Source organism: Cricetulus griseus (genome assembly GCF_003668045.3).
Source record: "Cricetulus griseus strain 17A/GY chromosome 1 unlocalized genomic scaffold, alternate assembly CriGri-PICRH-1.0 chr1_0, whole genome shotgun sequence".
Classification (NCBI taxonomy): Eukaryota; Metazoa; Chordata; class Mammalia; order Rodentia; family Cricetidae; genus Cricetulus; species Cricetulus griseus.
The window spans coordinates 13525816-13550822 of NW_023276806.1; the positions used below are offsets into that span (position 1 = coordinate 13525816).

General features: G+C 47.7%; 1 protein-coding gene and 1 long non-coding RNA gene across 5 annotated transcripts in view; one reads left to right on the top strand and one right to left on the bottom strand.

The window, feature by feature from the left end:
* The window catches only part of LOC118237663, a 45974-nt gene extending 38232 nt beyond the window's left edge, over nt 1-7742 (bottom strand). The window contains exons 1-3 of one of the 3 annotated variants that reach the window (XR_004771859.1): nt 7375-7742; nt 5971-7063; nt 5206-5372 (exon numbers count right to left, since the gene is read on the bottom strand). This is a non-coding gene — a long non-coding RNA (uncharacterized LOC118237663). Of the gene's footprint in view, nt 1-5205; nt 5373-5475; nt 7064-7374 lie in introns of all 3 variants that reach the window. The other 2 variants (XR_004771858.1, XR_004771860.1) reach the window with 2 other exon arrangements.
* A 96-nt stretch (nt 7743-7838) lies between these two features.
* Nucleotides 7839-10369, top strand: Ccn1 (cellular communication network factor 1). 2 transcript variants are annotated; one of them, XM_027395906.2, is made up of 5 exons: nt 7839-8084; nt 8378-8591; nt 8933-9280; nt 9401-9609; nt 9822-10369. In XM_027395906.2, the coding sequence occupies exons 1-5, from the start codon at nt 8022-8024 to the stop codon at nt 10119-10121; spliced, it is 1134 nt and encodes a 377-aa protein (XP_027251707.1). In that variant the 5' UTR covers nt 7839-8021; the 3' UTR covers nt 10122-10369. The 2 variants fall into 2 exon arrangements, with proteins under 2 accessions (XP_027251707.1, XP_027251706.1); XM_027395905.2 differs by having other exon boundaries at nt 7844-8084; nt 9819-10369.
* Nucleotides 10370-25007: the final 14638 nt, after the last annotated feature.

Here is a 25007-nt window from a genome sequence, read left to right on the forward strand (position 1 = left end):
GGATGGTCTCTGGATCCCAGTGCAGGTCAGAAGACTAGGCTAGAGGTGTTTTTGTAATTGCATTGTCAGTACAGCATATACATGCATATATAGCTTGAGTTCATCTACTCTACAGACTGGAAAATACTTTGTAGAATAAGGCTAGCTCATTTATGCTAATTATCATAAAAGTTAGGATCGTGATAGTGCTTAGCAATGGGGTAATTGTAATTTATTAGGCACTTTCTGTGTGCCTAGCATCAGGCTGAGGATTAACACACATTCTATGTCTTCCTTCACACAGTCAACCCAATGTCAGAACCCTCCCTAATACTTAATCCCCGTGACCTGTAAAAAGCTGGCACAAAAGAAAGGCTTCAATCTCAATCTATCTGTAGGCTCTATCTGTGTGCTCATCTACTGTGCCCAAATCAAATCCATTCTGAATTCCTAATGTGGTGTGTGTGGTTTTTTTTAAAGTGGGTAATTAAGAGGAAGGTATTTCCAGAAATAAAACACAGGAGGTGGAGGCTGAATTCTTGATTCCCTGAATCTGGAGCTAGCCCATTTTGATAGTGACTTATAATTACTGTATTTCAAATTGCTCAATCATCTCCAGAAGATAGATTGCAGGGTGGGGTGGGAGGTGCCTTTCAGTTCTTTCCAGTGAAATGTTTCCGTGTTAGCACAAGACGAGAAGTTCTGTAAGGTAAGGGATTCAGATACAAATGCCGGGCTTCCTGTGGCCCTGCGCCAGGCAGAGGAAATAAACAGACTTGGTTCCCATTGGATACGGGTGCCCTAAGAAAAGTGTTTCCTGCCATGCTGCCAAGACAGTGCCAGCTGCTCACAACACTGACTCAGGGGAGAGCAAAGAGGAAGACTGAGTGGAATTTGGGGAGAGATTAAAAAAATAAGAAAATGCAAGTTTTACTGACAGGTTACAAACTTCTACAACCAAGAGTTGAGTGGCAGTTCTGGTGTGTGTGTGTGTGAGGGGGGGGAGCTCTGTGGAAGCCAGAGGTCAATATTAGGCCTCTCTCTTCCTCATTGTTAATTATTATTATTATTGTATATTATATTGACTCAGTATTACTGTGTAGTCCTGGTTGACCTGCAACTTGCCCTGTAGACTAGGCTGGCCCTAGACTCAAAGAGATCTGCTTGCCTCTGCATCCCAAGAGCAATGATCTAAAAGGCTGACAGCAACTTACTTTTTTTGAGTCAGGGTCTCTCACTAAACTGAAGCCCTCTGATTTTGCTAGACTGGTTGACCAATGAGCTCTAGAGATCTGCCTATCACCACCTCCTCAGTGCTGAGATTACCATGTCCAGTTGTTTTTTTTTTTTTTAAGATTTATTTTGTTTGTATGTTTTGACTGCATGCGTGTATGCTCACCATGTGTGTGCCTGGTGTTAGTAGAGGTCAGAAGAGGGTGTCAGATCTTTTGGAACTGGAATTATGGATGATTGCTATAGAATAATCCTCTGTACACTGTGAAAATGTGTTGCTCTCATTGTTAATAAAAAGCTGATTGGCAGATAGCTAGGCAGGATTTGGGGGGCAGAGGGAATGCTGGGAAGAAAGGCAGAGTCTGAAGAGTCGCAAGCCAGATGAGGAAGAAGCAATATGAGAAGTTCATAGGTGAGGTAAAGGAGCCTCAGGCAGCACGTGGATGAATAGAAATGGGTTAATTTAAGTTGTAAGAGCTGGCTGGTGACGAGACTAAGCTATCGGTCAAACATTTATAATTAATAATAAGTGTCTATGTGGTTATTTGAGAACTAGCTGTCAGGAGAGAAAGGTCCCCCTACAGATGATTGCAAGCCATCATGTAGGGGCTGAGAACTGAACTCCTGGCCGCTGCAAGAGTAACAAGTTCTCTTAACTGTTGAGCCATTGCTCCAGTCCCCCACACCCAGCATTTTACACGTGTTCTGGTGATCCCAATTCAGGTCCTCATGCTTGGATGGCAAGCACTTTAGTTTCTGGGCCATGTTCTCACTTCTGACCACTTTGGCAATGACCCTTAGACACTTCACAGGTAGTTGGGAGCTCCAGAGCATCAGAGAGAAGTCCCTTGAGGTCTGCAGCCTGAATATCACAACAAGCAACTGTGAGGTGTCTTCTGGGGTTCCCTAGAATCAGTCAAAATGGTGTTTTAACCTTTTAGCTAACTGCCAATATTTTAAAGCGCTGAAGACCTCACAAATACATCTGATCTCGGGTATCTCTTTTATAGGAGAAAATAGGCCGTGGTGTTCATTTACCCATACCCAACGGCCCCCGATACTAAGGACACGCATCAGCCAGTCTTCATCCTCAATCATGGCACTCTGACCTAGAGTTCCTGCGGCAGCTTGAATGTGTGTGTCCCCTGGACTGGGGTCATCCCATTATCAAGTCAGAAAGCAAGGCAGACACCCAGCAAAATCCTGATGCTGTGACAGCCAAGCCAGGTATCACCTGATCTCTGACCAGTACGCTAAGGTGACCCTGTGGCTCAGCCACACTGTTCTTGTATCTGGTCATGGCTCTGCTGCCTTTGTCCCAAATGTAGTACCCCATAGCAGGCCCTTACTTGACCTTTCTACTCCACAGCAGCCCTAATCCACAAGCCTGCTTCTTCCTCCGAGCACCCTCCAGGGGAGGTCGGTGCTAAAAGTTCTGGTTTGTATGTCACTGGTGCCTAGCACTGAGCCAGGATATTTCATGAACTAAATAAACCTGACATTCAGAAAATGAAGAATTGGTCTTTTGATATATAAGTATGTTTTTACTCACCATCTGTGTGTATTTGTGTGTGTGTGTGTGTGTGTGTGTGTGTGTGTGTGTGTGTGTGTGTGTGGAGGGGGGCCTGAAAACAGCTAAAAGCAAACTGATGAACCAGCAAGTAAATGGTACTGAAACTTTAACTCAATAATAAATGCAGTTCATTCCAGGTAGGCCAGGACTTCCTCCACAGGTATGGACTGCTTAGTCAATGTGGTTTGCAAGGTGTGCGCCCTTAAATATCTTCCCTGCCATCTTACCATGGTCCCTAAAATCCCCTGTAACTCACTTCTATTTAGACTTGTCTGTTAAAATAAAACTCCTCCCCCAACCCCTTGACATCCTTAAAGCCAACAGAGATCAGTTAGCGTATTAGCTATTGTTCTATCTGGTGTATTTTTCCTAGACTGTCTGGCTATGTAGTGATAGAATTACAGGGAACTTCCAGGAGAAGGGGTACTGAAGGAGCTAAAGAACCAGGAGGAGGCACTATGTAGGCCTATAGCTAAATGCAAGAGCGGTTTGAACCAAGATGCCCTGGTGCAACACGCTGAGTGGCCTGTGACTAGCCACTGGGCTTCTGGAGTTCTGTTTCTTCCTTCAGATACAGAATGATATAGCAAGGCCATGTGCCTCAGCCAAGCAGTGCTAAAGGAGCGACTGTACTGCAGAACTTGGACGTGGTGTGTGGAATGGTGAGTGCTAGTGACACAGCCATTCTCAGGAGGGGCATCCGGAGGCTGGCCCTGAAAGGATAGCTGGGGTTTTGCTTTTCCAGGCCTCCTTTCTGATGTGCAGTGGAATCAAGAAAAAAAGGCAGTGGCGCACGCGTTTAATCCCAGCATTTAGGAGGCAGAGGCAGACGGATCTCTGTGAGTTTGAGGCCCTCTGGTCTACAGAGTGAATTCCGGAACAGCCAGTGCTACACAGAGAAACCCTGTGTGTATGTGTGTGTGTGTGTGTGTTTTGGGGGGCACAGAAAGAGAGAGAGACGGAGAAGAAAGGAAGGAAGGAAAGTTTTAGGGGACTCAGAAACAGAATGAGCTACAGCTTGTATCCCTTTTGGAAGATAAAAGAATCCAGGCTCTTCGGGACGTCACGGGACCACCCTCAGACAGCCCCAGTTCCCCGCCCCCTCCGGATTCTTCCTTTCTCAGCAAAGGCCACCTTCCTACACAGAGTCCCAGCCCCCGGTTCCTGGGCGTACCCTCCAAGTCTGGCACGGAGCGGCCCCTTGCTGCCCCGCCGGGAGAACTAGCGGGGTGGACGGGAAAAGTGACATAGTCCTTGCAGCGCCCTGTGCCACCAGCCTCTCCCACAGTGCAGGCCTGCTTTCTGCTCTCCGGCGCCGCGGCCGCGGGGGATTGAGGCTGCGGACGCCCGGCTCCCGCCAGCCTTGGGGTCCCCCACGACACGGGGACCCGGGCGAGGGCGGACAGGATGCACTTTTCAGGAACGCCGCGGCGGGAGCGCGGTCTCCGGGCACGCTCCCAGGACCGCCGCCCCCTCGGAGCCGATGACGGAGTCTCGAAAGACTTTCACCAAATATGGGCCGAGGCTGGAAACGTCCTGTGCTGCGCGTCGCCGGAAACCTCGAGTCGCGGCCACCGCGGGAGTGTGGATGGCAGGCCAGCGGCCCGCAGGGGGCGGCGGCGGCGGCGGCAGGGCCCATCCCGGTGGCCCAGGCCCGGTGCCCTCGTGCCCTCCCGACCCGCAAGTCTGTCACTCAGTTCCCTCCGCCGCCACCACCATAATCCCAGCCACCCCTGCCCCAGACCACCGCACGTTGTGGGGGTGGGGGAGTGAAGAGGGATGCAAAACTGTTGGGTGACGAGCAAGTGCCACCTTAAAGCTTCTTGCAGACACTGTCAATGTGGCTATAAAAAGTGAAGTTGTGAGCAAGCCCCTATCTGATTATGGACACAATCTCACGCGTGAGGGCGGGGGAAAGTGGGTGGGGATATTAGAGTGAGGGGAGAGACCGAGACAGACAGACAGACAAAGGGAGGGAGGAGAGAGGACACAGAGGGAGGAAGAGGAGAGGGGAGCACTCCTGTGGTCCAAGGAGTGGGACCCGTAGCACCACCTAGAATCTTGTTAAAATGTTAAAATAAGAAACTCTGGAGTGGGGCCTAGCAATCAGACTTAACCAACCCTCTGCGTGATTCTGTTGTGCGCGCAGTGAGACCCACTAAACTAGGAAGCTGGAGTGGACAGGTTCGGGTTATGATCAGTCTCAATTGCTGCCAGACAGTGAAACCTTCTCGGGGTAATCTAAACTTCCCTGGCAGCTGCGAGTGAGACTCTCCACCTCTCAGCCCAAGCCAGGAGCCACAGAGGACAAGCAGTCCTTTCTCGGTGGCTTGCGGCTCAAAGAAACACGTCGGCCGGCCGGCCGTGGAGGGACAGTGGGGGAAAGAGTCATGCAAATGAACACCCGAAGCGACACTCACCACACCATTCGCACATCCCCTCCTTGTCTGTCATCGGAAGATCTGTAGCTCTCAGCAGAGGAGGTGAGAAGGCGACAGGACGTCTGGGCTTGCTGGACCATCGTAGGCAAGGATTTAAGAAGCCGCTGTTCCTCTTGGTTAGCAGCAGGCGCAGCAGGGCATGCGGTCTGCAAGGGTGGGCAGAGGTTGCGGCAGCCTTTCCTCCTCCAGCAGCAGCTCCTGGCCTGGTGGACTCCAGCCTTCCCCTTCCCACCCCTTCCCACCACACACCGGCTGCTTAAATGGGCAGCCGACGGTAATGTTCTCGGGGGTTTCTCCTCTGGGACAATCCCATTCTTTGAGATTGCCCAGTTGGAGACCAGAAACAAAACTCCACACATCCTCAATAGAAAACTTTAATCTGATTTTTTTAAGGCAGCTATGGAATGGGGTGTCCGTTTGAGCGCTGTGCAGTATACTGGACCTCTCGGCTGCTCCTCCCTCCCCCAGCAAAAGAACACAGTATATCCAGGCCAGTTGGGTCATCCACTGTAACTTTATTTTAAATCGTGATAGACAGATTGCGTGAAAAACAAGGAATTCCAAAGAATTTCCTGCTCTGGGAACAGAAGTTAAGTCTATATTTAACAACATTTGAAGCTGTCAAGAATGCCTTGTGGTTGGATAACAGAGGCAGAAAAATGTTAAAAACGCAGGCTACTGCTATACCCAAATATGGAAATATTGTTACGTCTGGTGTCTGATTCACCATCTGGAAATACTTACAACCATGAAGTCAAATAGAAAAGACGCCACAACAGAAGCCAGGAACCCTCGTCTCCATTCTTTTTCTCCATCCCCTCCTTCTACCCTGTACTGTTCCTTCTCCACCCTCCACCCTCCACCCCTCCCCTCCCCTCCCAGCCACTTCTCTAAGACGGAAACAATGAACCATTAAGGCAGGAGGAACTGCTCTCTGAGGTCTCGGCTGGCCTAGGGGACAGGGCCGGGGCTTTGCTTTATTTGCATAACACCTGAGAACCCATTGTCTTTAAAAGTCCCCACACCCAGAAAGCCAGAGATCCCAGGCCCCTAGCAAATACTTTGCAATGAATGAACTTAACTCTTCCCTGTAAAGGCTGCCTCCAATGGAGTGTGCGTTCATCCCAATAGCTTTCATTGTGCTGGCTGGAATCAGTCATAGAGAAGGCAGCACTGAACGAAGGCTCTTTTAAGCAATACTACTGAGCTCTGAAGGCAGACAGGCCCTAACTATTGAAAATGAAGAGAAGAGAAGCTATCCCAGAGCATAGGGGGTGGGGGGCAGCTAGTGCCATTTCATATTAAAATTACATAAGAAGACAGATTATGAAACATGAAAGATTATAAATGGCACTAGGAGTCCTTGAAGGGGTCTTGTAAGGGGTTACCAGGTGTGTCTAATAAGATCATACAATCTAACTTTTATTTCAGAATGCTGCCCTCCAAATTGTTCATTTTTCTGAACTGAGAGAGAGCCATTGCACTTCACTTGAAATGGAAGGACACACACACACACACACACACACACACACAACACACACACACACACACACACACCAAAAGTCTTTTTCCAGCTTTCCAAAGGGCACAACAGTCCCGTTGGAATCTGTTTTGTCCTGGCAGCTTTTGCACCTGATGATTTCAGGACAAATCACTTCCACGGTCGTCTCCTCGGCTTCTGGTTTGGCTGCTCAGTTTCCACCGCCGCCAGTCCGGGGAGAGAGGCCAGCAGGGTTTACCCAGCCTCCCCCATCCGTGAGGAAGTGCAAGTCAAGCTCCGGGAGAACTGCCTGCACTCGCTTCCTCTTGGATTTCCAACGCAGGCAGTGGGCTGGAACTAAAAATGGGAACCTCCAAAAACAAACAAGTACAACATACCAAAAAAAAAAAAAAAAAATAGGGGGAGGGATGAGGGAAGACCTCTGGCTGGAAATCTGCCAGGCCGAAAGGGAAGCTCCCCCCACCCTCTCATTCATAAATGCCACTCTGAGTATTAATTTGCAATACACTTCTCTTGGCTAATAAACATCATGCCACAGCTTTGGGACTTGATCCGAGCATGCCTCTTTGAAGTCCACAAATAGATTCCTGGCTCAGAGACCAACTCCCCCTCCCCTTTGGACTCTTGGTAGATAACTTTACTCTCACCTTTGTTGTAAACAAGCAAACAGCTCCCTGTGTTCCCGGGTGAGGGCTTCGGCAGATGCCGGGTCCACTAGGCATCCTCAAACAAAACCACTTTTGTTCCTCCCTCTCAGGTCCTCCCACCGTCCCAAAGATCTGAAGTGCTCCCAGTAACACATACACCACGCCCCCCCATATACTCTTCATCAAAATCATCACCCTCGCGCCCTAAGCATCCCACCCTCCCCAAATGAAAGTCCTTATTTAAAGTGGAAAAGATGAACTTTTTTTTTTCTTTAATAGATCTGACAAGAGGGGGGGAGAAAGGTGCAATGGAGCCAGGGGAGGTGCTTGGCAACAGCCCGCGCCAACCAACATTCCTGAGATGTTTGAGAATTCTGGACCGCGCAGACAGAGCCGACGTCACTGCAACACGCGGCGCGAGGCAGGCGTATAAAGGGCGGGCTCTCGGCGCCGGGGCAGACCGTGAGCGAGAGCGCCCCAGAGAAGCGCTTGCAACCTCTGCGCCTCCTCCGCCAGAACCGCGAAAGAAGGACGCCGGCAGCCTCGGTCCCGTCCTCACCGCGCTCCCGGAGCATCCGATCCCGCTGCTCACCGGCTTGTTGGCTTTCGTGTCGCCGCGCTCGCCCCGGCTCTTTCTGCGCGCCACAATGAGCTCCAGCACCGCCAGGGCGCTCGCTGTCGCCGTCACCCTTCTCCACTTGACCAGGCTGGTGAGTTGGACATGTTTAACCACGGCTTCTCGGTCCGCCCTCTCCCATCCCTTTCCCTGGGCCCGGATCGTCCACAGAAGGGAAAGTTAGACTAAGAAGTTTGTTCTAAGCCCTGACGACTTGTCCGGGGGGCCTCCGCCTGGGGCGCAGCCGCCGGGGTGGCCGGGTGGCTGGACGCGATCAAGACACTCCAGGTGGATGGAGCCCCAGAGCCAGACCCATGCCTAGGGCAGTTTAGGCGCCTCCTCGGAGCCAGGCAAAACAGTCTCACGCGTTTCTTCTCCCCGTTCTAGGCACTCTCCACCTGCCCCGCCGCCTGCCACTGCCCTCTGGAGGCGCCCAAGTGCGCCCCGGGAGTCGGGTTGGTCCGGGACGGCTGTGGCTGCTGTAAGGTCTGCGCCAAGCAGCTCAACGAGGACTGCAGCAAAACGCAGCCCTGCGACCACACCAAGGGGCTGGAATGCAATTTCGGCGCCAGCTCCACGGCTCTGAAAGGGATCTGCAGAGGTAAGAGGCTTGTGGTTTGGCCCCTTTAAAAAAATAATAGTCCCCATAGTCCAGAAGTTTAGTAATTTTGAGACCATGTATGGTGACGCTTTGTTGATGGTAGCTTGGCAGAAAGGCGCATGATTTCAGCCGTCTGGAATGCAATTCAGTGTGTCTGGGCCCAGCGAAAAGCGCATACGGAAAAGTGATTCCTGACTAACTTATTGTTCAGCTCTGGAGTCTCCGGGGGATTGTAGGGAACTTTACCATACACTGAATTGAACAGCGGAAAATATGTATGAGTTTCAGCCTGTGCCGGCGGACCTTAACCTTCTCTCTCTCTCTTTTGGTCGTCTTTACAGCTCAGTCAGAAGGCAGACCCTGTGAATATAACTCCAGAATCTACCAGAACGGGGAAAGCTTCCAGCCCAACTGTAAACATCAGTGCACATGTATTGATGGCGCCGTGGGCTGCATTCCTCTGTGTCCCCAAGAACTGTCTCTCCCCAACCTGGGCTGCCCCAACCCCCGGCTGGTGAAAGTCAGTGGGCAGTGCTGTGAGGAGTGGGTCTGTGATGAAGACAGTAGCATCAAGGACTCCCTGGACGACCAGGATGACCCCGTTGAATTTGATGCCTCAGAGGTGGAGTTGACGAGGAAGAATGAGTTAATTGCCGTTGGAAAAGGCAGCTCGCTGAAGAGGCTTCCTGGTAAGTGGAAACCTAGCTCTTAAGACATTGTACTGCAATTCATTCTTGGTCTGCAACTTGGTAGAAACCAGTGTGTGTCAGCATGCCTCTGAGGAGTCTTCCATTTATTTATCTTTCTAGTCTTTGGCACGGAACCGCGAGTCCTTTACAACCCTCTGCATGGCCAGAAATGCATCGTTCAGACAACGTCGTGGTCCCAGTGCTCCAAGAGCTGCGGAACTGGCATCTCCACACGGGTTACCAATGACAACCCAGAATGCCGCCTGGTGAAAGAGACCCGGATCTGTGAAGTGCGTCCTTGTGGACAACCGGTGTACAGCAGCCTCAAAGTAAGTTCCTCTGGGACTTGACCATGACCCCAGCACGTGGGTGGGATATGAGCCTCCCTCTTCGAGAAAGAGAAGTCATGGTATATTGGGAAGAAACTGCCTGTATGAAGCCTAACACTGCTGGGCTTCATACAGTGGTTAAATGCACCCCTCCCCAAACAGCAACAATAACAAATCACATTCCTGACTTTCTTTGTTCTTTCTTCCAGAAGGGCAAGAAATGCAGCAAGACCAAGAAATCCCCAGAACCGGTCAGGTTTAATTATGCAGGATGCTCCAGTGTGAAAAAGTATCGGCCCAAATACTGCGGCTCCTGCGTGGACGGCCGGTGCTGCACACCCCTGCAGACCAGGACCGTGAAGATGCGATTCCGCTGCGAAGACGGAGAGATGTTTTCCAAGAATGTCATGCTGATTCAGTCCTGCAAATGTAACTACAACTGCCCACACCCCAACGAGGCATCATTTCGCCTCTACAGTCTGTTCAATGACATCCACAAGTTTAGGGACTGAATGTCTCCTGGGTTCCTAGTGTGGGGTGGACAGAGGAAGAGTGTGAGCATCTTGGAGACATGGGTGGGGTGGTGGGGTGAAGGGGCTCATTGTAGAAGAGATGCCTTGCTCATCACTGAGTAGCATTAAGGTATTTCAAAACTGCCAACGGGGCTGGTGTGGATGGACATAAGGCAGCCCCAGTTGGGGAATACCTCGCTTCATAGTACTGGAGCACCCGTTATGCTTCATTTTGGAGCGTGTCGTGTGGATGACGTTCTGTTTTCTGTTTGTAAATTATTTGCTAAGTGTATTTTTTGGCTCTACATCTCCCCCCTCCCCCCCCCCGTTCTACAGTTGTAATAGAGATAATAAGATTGTTTGTCCTCTGACAGGAGTAAGTGAAAGGGCCTCCATTCCTTCCCGAGGGAGGGGGACACTCTGTGAGTGCCCAGAGGCAGCTAGCTACCTGCACTCTAAACTGCAAACAGAAACCAGCTGTTTTAAGACTGAATGTTTTTTATTTATCAAAACGTAGCTTTTGGGGAGGGAGGGGAAATGTAATACTGGAATAATTTGTAAATGATTTTAATTTTATATCAGTGAAGAGAATTTATTTATGAAATTAATCATTTAATAAAGAAATATTTACCTAATATTGGAGTGTCTGCTGTTCAGTATTTTTAGAAGCCATCCAAGTTATCAGGAACAATAACTGTCAAGCATTCCAACAGGATTTGTTGTTGTTGTTTTTTGAGGACCTACTCTGTGTCAAAGTATTCTAGGTGCCCTACTTGGATAACTGATAACGCAGGGGAGAAAATAGGACAGTGGTTGTCCTTATACCTTTAAAGAAAGAATGGTGCCATATAAGCCACCAATTTGGAGGGCAAGTTCCTTGTGGGAAGCATCAAAGGCAGCAGAAGTTGAATTTGTAAACCGAAAACAATGATTCATTTTTATAAGAATTGAAAGGAAAGCTTAGTCCCCAACTCCAGGGGAACCTTTCAATAACCTTGGGCCATGACTGTTTGGTTGAAGTTTATTGAAAAGGTCACTTAGTTTGTAATTTTGTGTTTTTTAAATATTGTATCTAAAAGCCAGGGAAGCTGCTTTAACCTTTACCCTTGGCTTGTATGGGGTGGAAGGTGGGGATCGGGATCTATAGGGTCCCTGTTTTGTTAAGAGATGAGCTTGAAGCAAAGACCTGTGTTAATCCGAATAAGCCAGCGATTAGGTAAACACGCTACTAAATGCAAAGGAATGTGAGCAATTTCAGTACTCTCCAATCTAAAGGACCAGGGCAGTCCGCCCCCCTTCCTCACATTACATTGGTGGCAGAGGGAGCATTTCGATAACAAGGCCTATCCAGAGGTCAAAGGCTCCTCACTGAGCATCCCAAAGAGAGGTTCTGACTGCTGGACTGGGAGAGGTGGAGACAGCTGCATTAACATTTGTGGAAAAAAAAAAAAAGCCGGTAGCCTGCGTTAGAAAATTCTACATCTTTAGAAAGCACTGACAATAAACCTTTTATAGAGAAATTTTCCTTTCCCCGTCAGTTCTGGCTCCCATTCAAATCCATAGTGAGATATTTCAGACTGCACTTGAAGAGAGTACTTGAATTTTTAGACATAAGAGAAAGTGCTTTGAGAAGTGGGGGAGGGAGGGAGACAGCTCTTGGGATTCTATAAGGGCCTTTTCTAAATAGATGAATTAATATTGATTTAATAGTGACCTGAAAGAAACACTTCCCCAGAATCTGTTTTAGACCTTACTGGATGAATGTTAGGAAAATCTACAGTCACGAGTCTTCCCTCTGATTTTGACAGTATCTTGCCTAAAATACTTCAAATTGTACCTTCTGAACTGTCAGTTTTTCCTGCCCAAGGCATTGGAGTTTTAAAGTATTTGGGACTTAAATGCCACCTGGCCTTGTAGTGTTTGCAGTTAAGCTTGTCAGTGTACGATAATATGTGAACAATGATAAAGGCATTAGGATTTTGTGGGGCAGTCCTGTTGGGTGACATCAGAATCCATAAGCAAGATTTGTTGGTTCCCCAGCGTGAATCCTGAGACACAGAGAACCCACAAACGTCTTTGTTGTGCAGAGACCATGGGGTGCTGCTGTTTGGGTCCTTCAAATGTGCAAGAAGGTAATATTTGTGCCAAGTGTCTCAAATGAGAAACTGTAGCTGAGAAAAACAGACAATGTTTGAAAAGTCATTGATCTGGTCCAAGAACTTTCAGTGATGATGACAAGGTGGGAACAAGGACCATAAGAATGCTCAGTTAGTACAATGATGAAGAAAAACGAATTATGCCCATTTATTTGGACAGAAAAGTTCTATAGATATATAAACACAGTAATACAGAGAGTATTGAAGAACCTGAGAACAGTTGAGAATGAAATTGCAGTATTCAGACCAGACAAAATCAAGTCTGTCTGGAGTGGATGTCTTTCAGTTCAGTTACTGTGAAAACAGAAGTCATTGTCTTCACTTACACGGCACAGAAGCTGCACATGTTGACAGACATTGTGACGTATGGAACAGCATACCACCAACCACACTGAAGACCTCTCACGGTTCTCTTTCCACCTTAGCCCAGCGATTCTGGGATGCTTGCTGGTACATTGAAAACCAGAGTGTTTTAGGATGATCTCAGAATCTTAGGCATTCTATGAATTTAAGAAATATTCTATGAGATACACAGCAGTCCAGTCAGTGCTCTTCCTGGGATGCCACTGTTTCATATGAATGCTATGTACTGGCCATTCCACAAAGAGACGCAACTGAGTCAAAATTAGAAAAGCGTCTTTCAGGGTTATTTTTCCGGTAGTGGGAACATATTTGATGTGTTCACAATGTCTTTTCCTGGGCTTCTGGCACTATTGGTAAGTCTGTTGAGTAATAATGAGCACGGGTCCAACACCAGCCCAGCATAGCGCAGAGCTGTGTTCTGGGCAGAATGAAGGTGACTCGGCAGAAAGAATCCCACAGAAGTCATTTTCAACACAGCAGCTCTGTCAACAACTCACTAGGCAGGTCTGGGAAAGTTTCTAGATCACTCTCTCATGTGTGAAAATGAGGACATGGCTTTCAGAAATTTTCCAAAAGATTTATTTTGTGTGTATGAGCGTTTTGCATACATGTACGTATGTGCACCAGCTGTATGCAGTGCCTGTATGCAGGCCAAAGAAAGTGGTGGACCCTCTGGAACTGGAGTTATGGACACTTGGGAGCCACTACATGGGTACTAAGGACAAAAGCCTGGTCCTCTGCAAGAGGAGTAATTGCTTTTCAACTCTGAGGCATCTCTCCAGCCCCAAACTTTAAGCATTTCTGTTGGGGTAAAACCTGCCCAGACGTTTTCATGTATTCTCTTTGCTACATTCCTCTAACACTTCCTAATCTCTTGAGTTGCAGCACAAGGGTATACCAGGAAATCAAATGTGAAGATCTTTCTATGATTAAATGCACTCACTTCCATAAAGCCTTTAAAAATATGCTTCCAGAACCTTCTTTACCACCCCACACCCTTAGCTCATAAGGGCCATGGAGGTCCCTGGACCTCACAGTACAGGTCCATACTTTGAACTCACAGAGTGCTTCTGAAATCTGTGCCTCACAAACTGTAGTGTGCTAAAGTGGACACTTTAAGTCAAGACACGTTTTTAATGCATGCTGACGTATGTATGTGTCCTTCAAATAAGATCACACACACATTTGCAACAATTTCACTAGTAATGATTAACGTTCGTCTACAGAATCTTACAAAATACAATACCCTTCATAAATCCTCAAATGTGTTTGTTTTAGAGTGTTGCAGATCCCACATGTTCTCGTCATATACTCTTCTAAATCAAGCCCTTTCTCTTCTGTGCAAACATACACACCTAAGCCGCCACCATCTCTTATCTGAATTACTAAATGGCCTCTTTTCCGAAGGTGGCTGCAACAGCATCTCCTATCCTACCTGGACCTCTGCCATGGAGCCCATGCAGTATGTCTCTCCATTCTCGTAAATCTGTTTGAGTTTTCAGTGCCAGCTTAGAGTGGAGTTCTGGGGTGCTCCCCTCCTCTCTTGTGCAGATGAGCTTCCATGAAAAGTGGGTGCCTTTCCTGTGAGCTCAGCAGACAATGAGAAGCCCGGTGGCCCATGAACTGTTCCCAGATGATGAGCTGGTACAGGAGGAGAAGGTCAGGGGGCATATGGGTATCTTGTCTGCGCGTGAATACTTTCTGGAAAGTGAACCCTCCTCCCTCAGCAATGTCAACTGATAGCTTGTGGATCAGACATGAACTTCTTGAATCCTTCCCACTATTCCTGACCCACAGGTAGTGAGCAAACTAGTGTGGCAACTTTAAGGTAGAGAGTTTTGGGTGTGGTTGTGCAACAATAGACAAACAAAACATCAATTCTTGTCCTCTAATGATCCTGAGTGACTCTAAAACATATGTCAGAGGAAGTTGACTTTGGCTTAAAGGATCCATGGCGTCCCATTGGTCTTGGAATAAAGCTCAGCTTCTTGAGTGGCACATGGGTCTAGATGTGCCTACTTGTCACCAGCCATTCTTACTACTGACCTTTGTAGTCTCTGAAAAAAGCCATGCCAGTTGCCAGAAAGACAGCCTGGAAGCTCAAAGTGTGCACTGCTTTTGCCAAAGACTGGAGTCCAGGTCCCAGTACCCACAATGGACAGCTCAGAACTATCTCTAACTCCAGAGCCAGGTGAGCCAAAGGCAGGGAGAGCTAATTAGAAACCCAGGTTCGGGGTCTGGAGAGATGGCTCAGAGGTTAAGAGCACTGACTGCTCTTCCAGAGGTCCTGAGTTCAATTCCCAGCAACCACATAGTGGCTCACAACCATCCGTTATGAGATCTGGTACCCTCTTCTGGTGTGCAGATATACATGGAAGCAGAATGCTGTATACCTAATAAATAAATAAAATCTTAAGAAAGAAAGGAAGGAATAAATAAATAAATAAATAAATAAATAAATAAATCCAGGTTCATTCTTAGTAATGCCCAATTTAGATCTCCCATTTCACAAAGCAAATGCTTAGGAAAACAATTTTCACTGTGGTAACACTTGCAAACCTGAGAAAGAGTAGAGATTGCTTTAAATCATTGCGCCTCCTCATGCCCTAACCCCCTGCTTCCTCCTACAGCCCCAGTCCGTGTATTTTTGCAGAGAAGTGCACACCTACTCCATTTATAAAACCATGTCACATTTTCCAACTGACACTGAACAAGTTAATCAAAGATACACAGCACATCCTGAACACGAGCTGAATTTAACCAACTATTTTTATAGTAACCAAAGAGACTGCTGGGCATGAAGGAGAGTTGCTCAGATAACCTAGGGGCTGCTTTAGGACTTTTAAAGAAGCAGCCCCAGGGCCTATCTCCACAGAAATACGTATTTTTCAGATGTGTTTAAGAAACTCCTGAGTGATGGCGGACTGGCCTTGTGGTTACTTTAGTTGCTGGCTAGTCAGGCAGAAGTAGAGAAGACGGTGGGTCCCAGAGGATTTATCATCTGAGCTTGCCCCAGACAGAGGCAACTCAGGCCCAGGAGAGGTCTGGCCATGATACAGGTCACTGGTATCAATATGGCTGGCTCCAGAGAAGGCTTCTGCTCTTCCTAAACTTGACTCAGCCTCCTGAGGGCTCATCCTATCACCTTTCTCCAGCAAACAGAGGACAATTCTATACAGTCCAGAGATTCTCCAGTTAAAGCAAATGCATTCACTCACAACAGGAACTTAAATTTCAGGCTCCTGGGAAAGACTTTCTGAAAGGTCCCTCCTATATTCCAAATTTAGTTTGTTCTTGGAAAGGAGCCCATGTCTTTAGTTGACCTCTTGCATTTAAGACGATACTTGGCCATTTAAAATGTTTTGCAATGTTTGGGGTTTCTTGTTGCTATTTTGCCTTTATAAAAGGAAGGCGTACGGAGACAGATTCCCTATGATTAGAAAGACAGAATGTCAGAAAATCCTTAGTACACTCTGTCTCTGTCTCTCTCTTTCTCCTACCAGACACACACACATACAAACACACACACACACACACACACACACACACACACACACACACACACAGAGCCAGCCAGTATTACATAGGTAGTGAATATTCTGTAACTTGTCATCCACTGAACAATAGCAAATCAGTAATTCCAAAGAATAGGTGGTATTTACATTTACTGCATCTCCCAAGTACCTTAGTAAGTCTTTGTAATGGTTTCTCAGGCCCTCATTCTATTGGTGATGTCAGAAAATAATAGTTAAAACACTTGGCTGGGTGGGTACTATGAGATGCCCACCATGGAGCCATGCCCTGTGTCTTTGAGTCCCTGTTTCCCCATCAGGGACTCAAGTTTGATTGAGTCTTTCTGCCTTTCTGGTGATCTGGGAAGGAAGTCCCCTGCCTCCACCCTCACCCTTAAGGATTGCCTCAGTACTGCCGAGGTCACCATGACTTAATCTCATCAGATACTGAAAGAGAATCTTCCAGGGAAGGGGACACTCTGGAGAATACCCTTGGCAATAAAAAGCTGGGGAGAGCCAATGCTCTGCAGGCCACAGCCTCTCCTTGAGCCCTGGGAGAATGGCGGGGCAGCAGTGAGGAACCTCTGTGTGTATTTGGATGGACTTGAGCTGCTGAGTCACCCAGTCCTGGCCTCAGTGACTCTTGTTGACTGTGACAATAAAGTCCTTATTATTTAAGCTATTTTGTTAGGAATCCATTGCTTGCAGGTAAAACCATCTTAACTAACATTTTCCCTTCCCCTCCCCTCCCCTCCTTTCCTCTTCTTTTCTCTTCCCTTCCTTTCCCTTCCCTTGCCTTGTCTTTATTTCTTCTTCTTTCTTTTCTTTTGAATGCTTATGGAGGGTCACCCTCAAAAGGGAAGAAAGCACTTTTAGATGTGAATGAATGGACCAAAAAAAAAAAAAAAAAAAAAAAAAAAAAAAAAAAAAAAAAAAAAAAAAACAAGAACAAAAAACAAAACCCCAAATATGTAGTGGAAACTTGATTTTTTCATTCATATGTAAAACACATGACAGGTTATGCTCCAACTAGAAATGGTTGGCAAGCAAGGAAATATTAAAACATGTTCCCTGGTTTGAAGGATGTCACACGTGGCGAAGATTGTCACGTATATAAATAATTTTAGGGCTTGATAACATTGCAAGAGTACCTGCACGGAAGTAGAAAAGGATTACAGAGTACCTCCACCGGTGACTCATGAAAACTAAGTGTTGAAGGATGAATGGTGTCTTTGGTTGGGGTTTTACCGCCACAATTGGAAAATGCCATTTTAAGAAATGCGTTAAGAAAGTCCAGGAACATTTTCAGAGTCTATGAATTTAGAGTCTCAGACAAGTCCTGAGTAATAATAGCCATTTTGTATTTTTATTTTGATGAATGAGGAAAAAAAAATCCTTAGAAAGGTTGAGAACCTAGGGGAGATATGCCCTGGAAATGGGGCTAGGCCTGTGCCATCCAAGAAAGTTGCCTCTAAAAATCCATCATCTCAGGAATGAGAACTGCTGGCCTATGAAGAAGTATGGGCTGGCACTGACACTACCAGCTAGAACCAGGAGTTGTCACTCCAGTGTCCCAGTGTGTCATACTTGCAGAGACAGAGCAGGCAGCGGCCTCCAGCCCCACAGCAGCCTCAGGATGGCAGGCAGGTTGGACCCGTGCTGACAGGCACTGACCTTCTGGTGGTCACTTGATGCAGACCCAGTGACTATGTGGACCCAGGAGCAGAAGCTGGACGGAGGCCTGGATAAGCATTACATATCTGATGTTCCTGTGTTTGGGCCACAGGTCAGAATCTGGTGGGAAGCTGTCCCTCGATGGCTTCTGGTCCCTCCAGGAGTAACATGTATGTTCGGTTTTCATGTTTAGAACTCCAAAGCCTGCAGTAATGTGGCAGGCAAGCAGAGGTGTTCCAGTACAGTAGCTCTTTAAACGTCAGCTATTTCTCTAGAAGAACTACCACAGCGGCATCCTGCCCCCACTGGATGTTGGAGAGGGCGCTGTGATGACATGCTACCTTTATATAGTCAAGCAAGAACCGCCAAGAAGCCCACAGCCTTTGTATGTTGCATTAGTAACTGAAGGCTTGGGGTCTGAGAGATGGTTCAGAGGTCTTGCAGAGGATCTGGGTTCAGTTTTCAGTATCCATATGGTGATTTGAAACTGTCTATAATTCCAGTTCCAAGGGATTAGACAACCTCTGCGAGCATCAGGCATATGTGTGGTGTGCTGCATGCAAGCAGGCAAAACATTCAGACAAATAAAATAAATAAATCTAAGAGGATTTTTTTGTTATTTTTTTATTAGTTCAAATTAGGAACAAGCTTGCTTCACATGTCAATCCCTTCTCCCTCTCCCTCCCCTCCCCCACCCCTCCCTATCCCACCTAACCCCCATCCACCCTCCACTCCCCAGGCAGGGTAGGGCCCTCAACAAGGGCTCCCCAAAGTCCACCACATCATCCTGGGCTGGGCCTAGGCCCTCCCCCATGTGTCCAGGCCAAGAGTGCATCCCTTCACGTGGGATGGGCTCTCAAAGTCCCTTCTTACACCAGGGAAAAATACTAATCCACTACCAGGGGCTCCCTGGAGTGCAGAGGCCTCCTCATTGACATCCATGTTCAGGGGTCTGGATCAGTCCTGTACTGGCCTCCCAGACAGCAGTCTGGGGTCCATGTGCTCCCCCTTGTTCAGGCCAGCTGTTTCTGTGGGTTTCACAGCCTGGTAACCTTTGATCTTCATTTCTCCCTCTCTGCAACTAAGTTCCAGAGTTAAAAGGATTTTTTTTTTTTTAAGTACAAACATAACTGAAGTCCAGCTATTATGGAGTGCCAGGACTTGGGAGGGCTGAGGCAGGAGAATCACCACACGTTTGAGGGCAGCCTCGTCTACATAATGAATTTCAAACCAGCTAGGGCTACAAAGCAAGACCCTGTTTTAAAAGACTGCAATAGTAATAACAGAAGTTAAAACCTTGGACAGTATTCTTATGTCAACACATTTGTTCTAAACCTCTGCAGGTGTCTAGCTATGAACAAGCACTCCCAAGAATGGTTTTCGCCCCCAATAGTCACCCTAGGCTTGCTCAGAAGCTGTGCATTCTCTTCATGCTCCCATAAATCAGAAGCCAGATCCTCTGGCATGCATTTAAATAAATAGGACATGGCAGTGGTTCAGCACCAGCAACTGGAGCCTCTAATGTTTGGGGTGAGTACTAATTTATCCCAAAAAAGAAAGAGAAGAAATCCCCCGTAACACTAGTAGATTATAAAACTTGTTTTTTTCCTCCTGAATTTTAGCCAAGAAGCCAAGATTAGCAGTCACATTGCCTCTTCATGTAATCAACTCCTGGCCACAATCACAGAAATGTTCTCATGTACATATATCTATATACCTGTATATCTGTGGTGGGGTGTGCGTGCATGCGTGCGCGTGTGCGCGTGTGCACAGATGTGTGTGGGGAGAGGCTTAAGAGAGGGAGGACTCTTCCATCTCAAGAGACAGGAAAGCGGCACCAATGGCTGATCTTGAAGGACCTGCCTCCTAGGCCAGTCCCTGCTTCTGTGGCTCATGTGGAAGGAAATCAGAGCTAGGCTACCCATTGTTTCTCACTCTCCGAACAGAGGGTGAGGTGAGTCCACTCCAGCTCCCAGATAAAGAGGAGGGGCCTGGAGCTTGCAGGGATGGGGCATGGGGGTGGGGTCATGAAGGCAGGCTGTGAGGAATTTGTAGGCGACTAGACAGGCTTCTTTGGGTAGAATTTATGTTTATTTGCCCCTTCTCCTTCTCTCCCTCTTCTTTCTTTCCTCTCTTTTCCCTATCTCCCTTGCTCTCTTCCCTAATTTTCTCTTTCTGTTCCCCCTCTCTCTAACACTTCTTTTCTCTTATGCCAGGGTTTCTGTGGTACTTGTGATTTAGTTCAGCTTGCCTGAGGGAGGATTTAGAAGCAAAGTAGCCACAAGCCATAGAAACCAGGTACACACCTTTAATCCCAGCAGCCAGAAGCTAGGAGGTGGTGGCACACACCTTTAATCCTAGGACTCAGGATTAAGAGGTAGACAGATCTCTGTGAGTCCAAGGCCACCCAGATCTACACAAGATTGATCCAGTCCTAAAGAGAAACGCTCTCACAAAGATGATCTCAGCACTGGGAGGTATGTAAGACAGGAGTGAGGTCTCAGTATAAGGCATTCATCATTCTCCAGCCACACGGTGGCTCACAATCATTGGTTACTCCAGTTCCAGGAGACATGTGGGCAGCAGGCATGTGTGTGGTGCACATTTACCCATGTAGGCAAAACACCTGTTCACACACAAGAAAAGAAATTTAATATTTTTTGAAAAAACATTTTTAAAAATAGAAGGGGCCTTATTTTAAGTTTAGGACATACATCCTTTGCAAAGGGAACCCCACACACAATGTTTACATGGGATCAATTGCGTCTTCCAGCATCCACTCCTCCCTGGGTTCCTGCATCACTAAGCCACGGCTTCGCACCTTTGTAAGAAGCCCTATTCATCCACTTGACCTTGGATGAGACCTTGAACACTGCAAGCTATGCGATCAGTTTATGTACCACCGAGAACAACCCAGACAACTAAACTACGACATGCTTGGGCTTTTGGACAGAGCTCTATTGGTAGAGTGCTTGTCTAGCATGTATGAAGTCCTAGGCTCAAGTTCCATCACCTCATAACTGGGGTGAGGTGGTGCATGCCTGCACTCCTAGTACTTGGGCAGTAGGGGCAGGATGAGAAGGAGTTCAGAGTGATCCTCAATTACAGTTCAAGGACAACTGGGATCTATGAGACCCTGTCTCAACAACAACAAAAACAAAAAAGAATCACAAACCATGGCATGCTACCCGCAAACAGATATGATCTGTTTTTAGAGCTGGTGGACTTAGAAAAAGTTCCAGCATCAATGAAGTAGCGAGGCTTGAATGTCCTTGGATGCGAGTCCCCAGCGGGCACAGAAGAGACTTTGCTGTCTTCTGTACCTTGGTGTGCCAGGCACAGCATCATGTGACACCTAGACTGTACCTAGTGAGAGCATGAGTCGGTGAGTGAGCAATTGTCAGTATAATTCCTGTCTTCTCCCCATAGAACGTGCCCCAAGCAGCCAAAAAGCTGTTTGTATTCAAGTGGGCCTTGCTCTTCCTGTGACCCCGAGTGTAACTCAGAAACCTTCAGGCTCCTGTGTCTGGACTGGACAGAATCTCTGTGGGGAGGGTTTACAACCGCAGCTTGCCATTCTGCAGAGCTGTTCTTAACCTACTTACTTCAAGGCCTGGGCAACTGCAGCCAGACTCACTCTAGGCTCCCTGGGGTCCTATTTATGTTTCTCCTGAAAACTGGTGTGCAACATCAAACTCCTCAAAGTAAAACCACAGTTTCAGTGGATTGTGGGAGCTGACTATTTACAGGACATTGTTGGTCAGTTCTTCGGTCCAGTCAATAGCCATTACCAGGTCTATCTTGCACATAACTTTGGGCTTGTGTGTATCTTGTTCCCGTAGCACAAGGCACACCCTGATATTGAGTTTCCCCATAGCAGAGCTTTGTGCTGGGTCAGTGGCTTGAAAAGTTTTGGCCATGACCAGCCTGCCTCTCTTAAGAGCCCTGGTTTGCTCTGGCTCCGGTTAACCAAACTCTTTTTCTCAGGTGCCCCTGCTTCTCTGCCATGAAAAGGAGCAAATAGAAACTACACTTTGCATTGTTTCACCTCCTTTAGAATGAAGTCATATCTCTGACCAGAGTTTCACTTTAGCTTTTGGGAAATGGGCCACAGTGATAGTGTGGGCACAGATGCTGCCCAGTTAGGAACGTAAGCCAGCACGTTACAGTGAGCAGAGGGAGAGGGCTCCATAGTAAACCATGTGGCCTAAGCATGGAGGCACTTGCGGCTCAGAAGCATCTCTTTAAGAAGTAAGGAGATGAGCCGGCATGGAGGACACATCTTTAATCCCAGCACTCAGAAAGCAGAGTCAGGCAGATATTTGAGTCCACGTAGAAAGATGGGTATGATGGCCCACACTTGTAACCTCAGTGCTGGGGAAAGGGACAGTCAGAACCTTGGGGCTTGGTGGCCAGCCTAGCCTACTCAGTGAGTTCCAGGCCAGTTACAGATCCTGTCTGGAAAAGTAAGTGGTCAGTGTCTGATGAAGGACATCAGAAGTTGTCCTCTGGCATGCATGCACACACACACACACACACACACACACACACACACACACACACACACACACACGCAAGAACTCTGGATGAATCATGAGATCCTGTGCTTGGGAAAGAGCACTCCTTGGCTCTATTGACTGCAGGGTCCTTTTCCCTCCTCCTTTGGCTTTCACAGAGTCAGTGCCCACTCTTTCTGCTGGGCTGCTTGAAAGTGTTTGGACTCCTTCTGACTATTAGGGGAGAACTGTCTTCCTTGACGTTCAGTGACTGGTCACGGTTCTCCTCCTGGCGGTGCATGGGATGAAACTAATCTTGCAGCTGTCACACTGAAAGCTTGCAAGCGGTGTGCTCCGTCCCCATCAGGACCACATCACTGCTCTCTTCTTTTGTTTTCCCTCCTGGGCTAAACACAATGTCTATAATTACCCTTCCCACCATCTGCTCTTCAGGTCTGGTGTGGCAGCCTGCTTGCTTTCAGATTCACCTACCTCCATTTATCAGAGTCACTCTACAAATTGGAGAGCTTTACCCATCCTCTTGATTTTCTCTGCCAGCTGCAGCAAGTCCCTCAGCACCCTCAGGGCTCTTGAAGAATCACTGTGTGTACATCTCTCCTCCCAGCTGAACCACAAGTGCAGGCCTCGGTTCCAGAACCCGAGACACACATGCAAGAGGAGAATCGGCCTTCACTATCTGGGTATCCACAGCCCCAAACATGGTAACCAGCAGGTGCTCAATTACTGCACTGTCAATCAATAAGTTTATTTGTTTAAAGGAAAGTCGACTGAGTGTGACCTTAATTTCTTGGCAGAGTGCCAGGCAGGCTTCTATAAGGAGACTGTCACTTCTAGCAGCACTGCTGAGTTTTTAATGTAAATTTAGGATCTGGCATTTGCTTAACCCTCTTCTGTAGTGGGACTTGCCTTCAGGCGGCCAGCTCACAAAAAGCCACACAGAAACTTATTAACAAAGCTCAGCCTATAGCTTAGGCTTGTCCCGCCAGCTCTTAAAACTTGCTAACCCATTTCTGTTCATCTACATTTTGCCTTGTGGCTTCTTGCCTTTCTTCCATCTTGCGTCTTCTGGTTCCTCTCCATGTCCTCTGGTGTCTTCCCCCGGCCCTGCCACACACAGATTCATCTCTTCTCTCTCTGCCCGGAAGTCCCACCTAACTTCTTCCTGTCTAGCTGCTGGCCATTCAGCTCTTTATTAAGCCAATCAGAAGACGCCTTGGCAAAGACACATCTCCACAGTGCACAGAAAGCTTATTCCGCAACACTCTTCCCAAATTCTGTGGTTTTGAATGACTGATCTGCCTTTTATCACTACTGCCTTGACTGATGAGGGGTAGCTGTGAGGTAACTGCTTCAGCTGCAGCCTGGCTGGGATTAGAACATCCCAACGTCCTCTGTCCTCTCAATCGTCCTGTGGTCTTTGCTTTTGTACATTCTCATCATTGCGTATTGTATTTGGCCTAAGCTCCTTTCTGTTTGTTTTGAGACAGGTCTCAGTGTGTAACCATGGCTGACCTGGACCTTGCTTCTGTAGGCCAGGCTGGCCTTGATCTCACAGGGATCTGCCTGCTGCTGCCTCCCACAGAGGGGCTGGGATTAAAGGTGAGCATCACCTTGCATGGCCGAAGCTTTTTACAGCAGAGAACTGGCTTCCAAGAGGAAGTACTCCAACAGCGCAAGGCCCAGAACAAGAGCCCCACTAAGTGATGATTGCCTCACACTTACTAATTAATACCTTAAGAAGCAAAACACTGTCAAAGGAGGTAATGTAGGAAGGGACTCACAAGGACACTGGGTCGGGTGGCTCCCTGGGGCCAAGAAGGTTCTTACCTTCCTCTGTCTATTTGTTTATTGATTGATTAATTGATTGGCACTGGGGATGAAACCTAGGGATAAGAACTCCACAGGGCTGCATCCCTAATCCTAAACCCTCTTCCCACTTTTCAATTTTAGAGATTTATTTATTTATTTATTTTTGTTTTTAATAATGTGGGGGGGGTGTGTGTGTGTGAGTACAGGTGCCTTCAGAGGCGAGAGGAGGCGGATCCCCTGGAGCCAGAGTTTCAGATGGTAGTGAGCAGTGTAGTGTTGGTGCTAAGAACTAAACTCCAGTTTCTGGAGGAGCAGGATGGGCGCCTAGGCACCGACCGACCGCTCCAGCCCCGACTTCTCATTTGTGGACTGAGCTTTCCTGTGTTGGCAGGCTCGTTTGGGTTATGCTCTAGCCTAGGCCGGCCATGCATTGGAGAGCCTGCCTCCTGCCTCAGCCTCGGCAGCAGCTGGGTAACAGCCTGTGCTGCTGGTTTTCTCTTGCTGCATTTCACTGCGACACTTTCCCAGAGAAAAAATATGTCTTTATAAAATTCAAAGTTTTCTGGATATGGGCAGCCCCAGTGATGACGGTGGTGATGGTGGTGATGGTGATGATGGTGATGGTGATGGTGGTGATGGTGGTGATGATGGTGATGATGGTGATGATGGTGATGGTGGTGATGGTGATGGTGATGGTGGTGATGGTGATGGTGATGGTGATGATGGTGATGATAGTGATGATGGTGATGATGGTGATGGTGATGATGATGGTGGTGATGATGGTGATGATGGTGATGATGGTGATGATGGTGATGGTGATGATGATGGTGGTGATGGTGGTGATGGTGATGATGA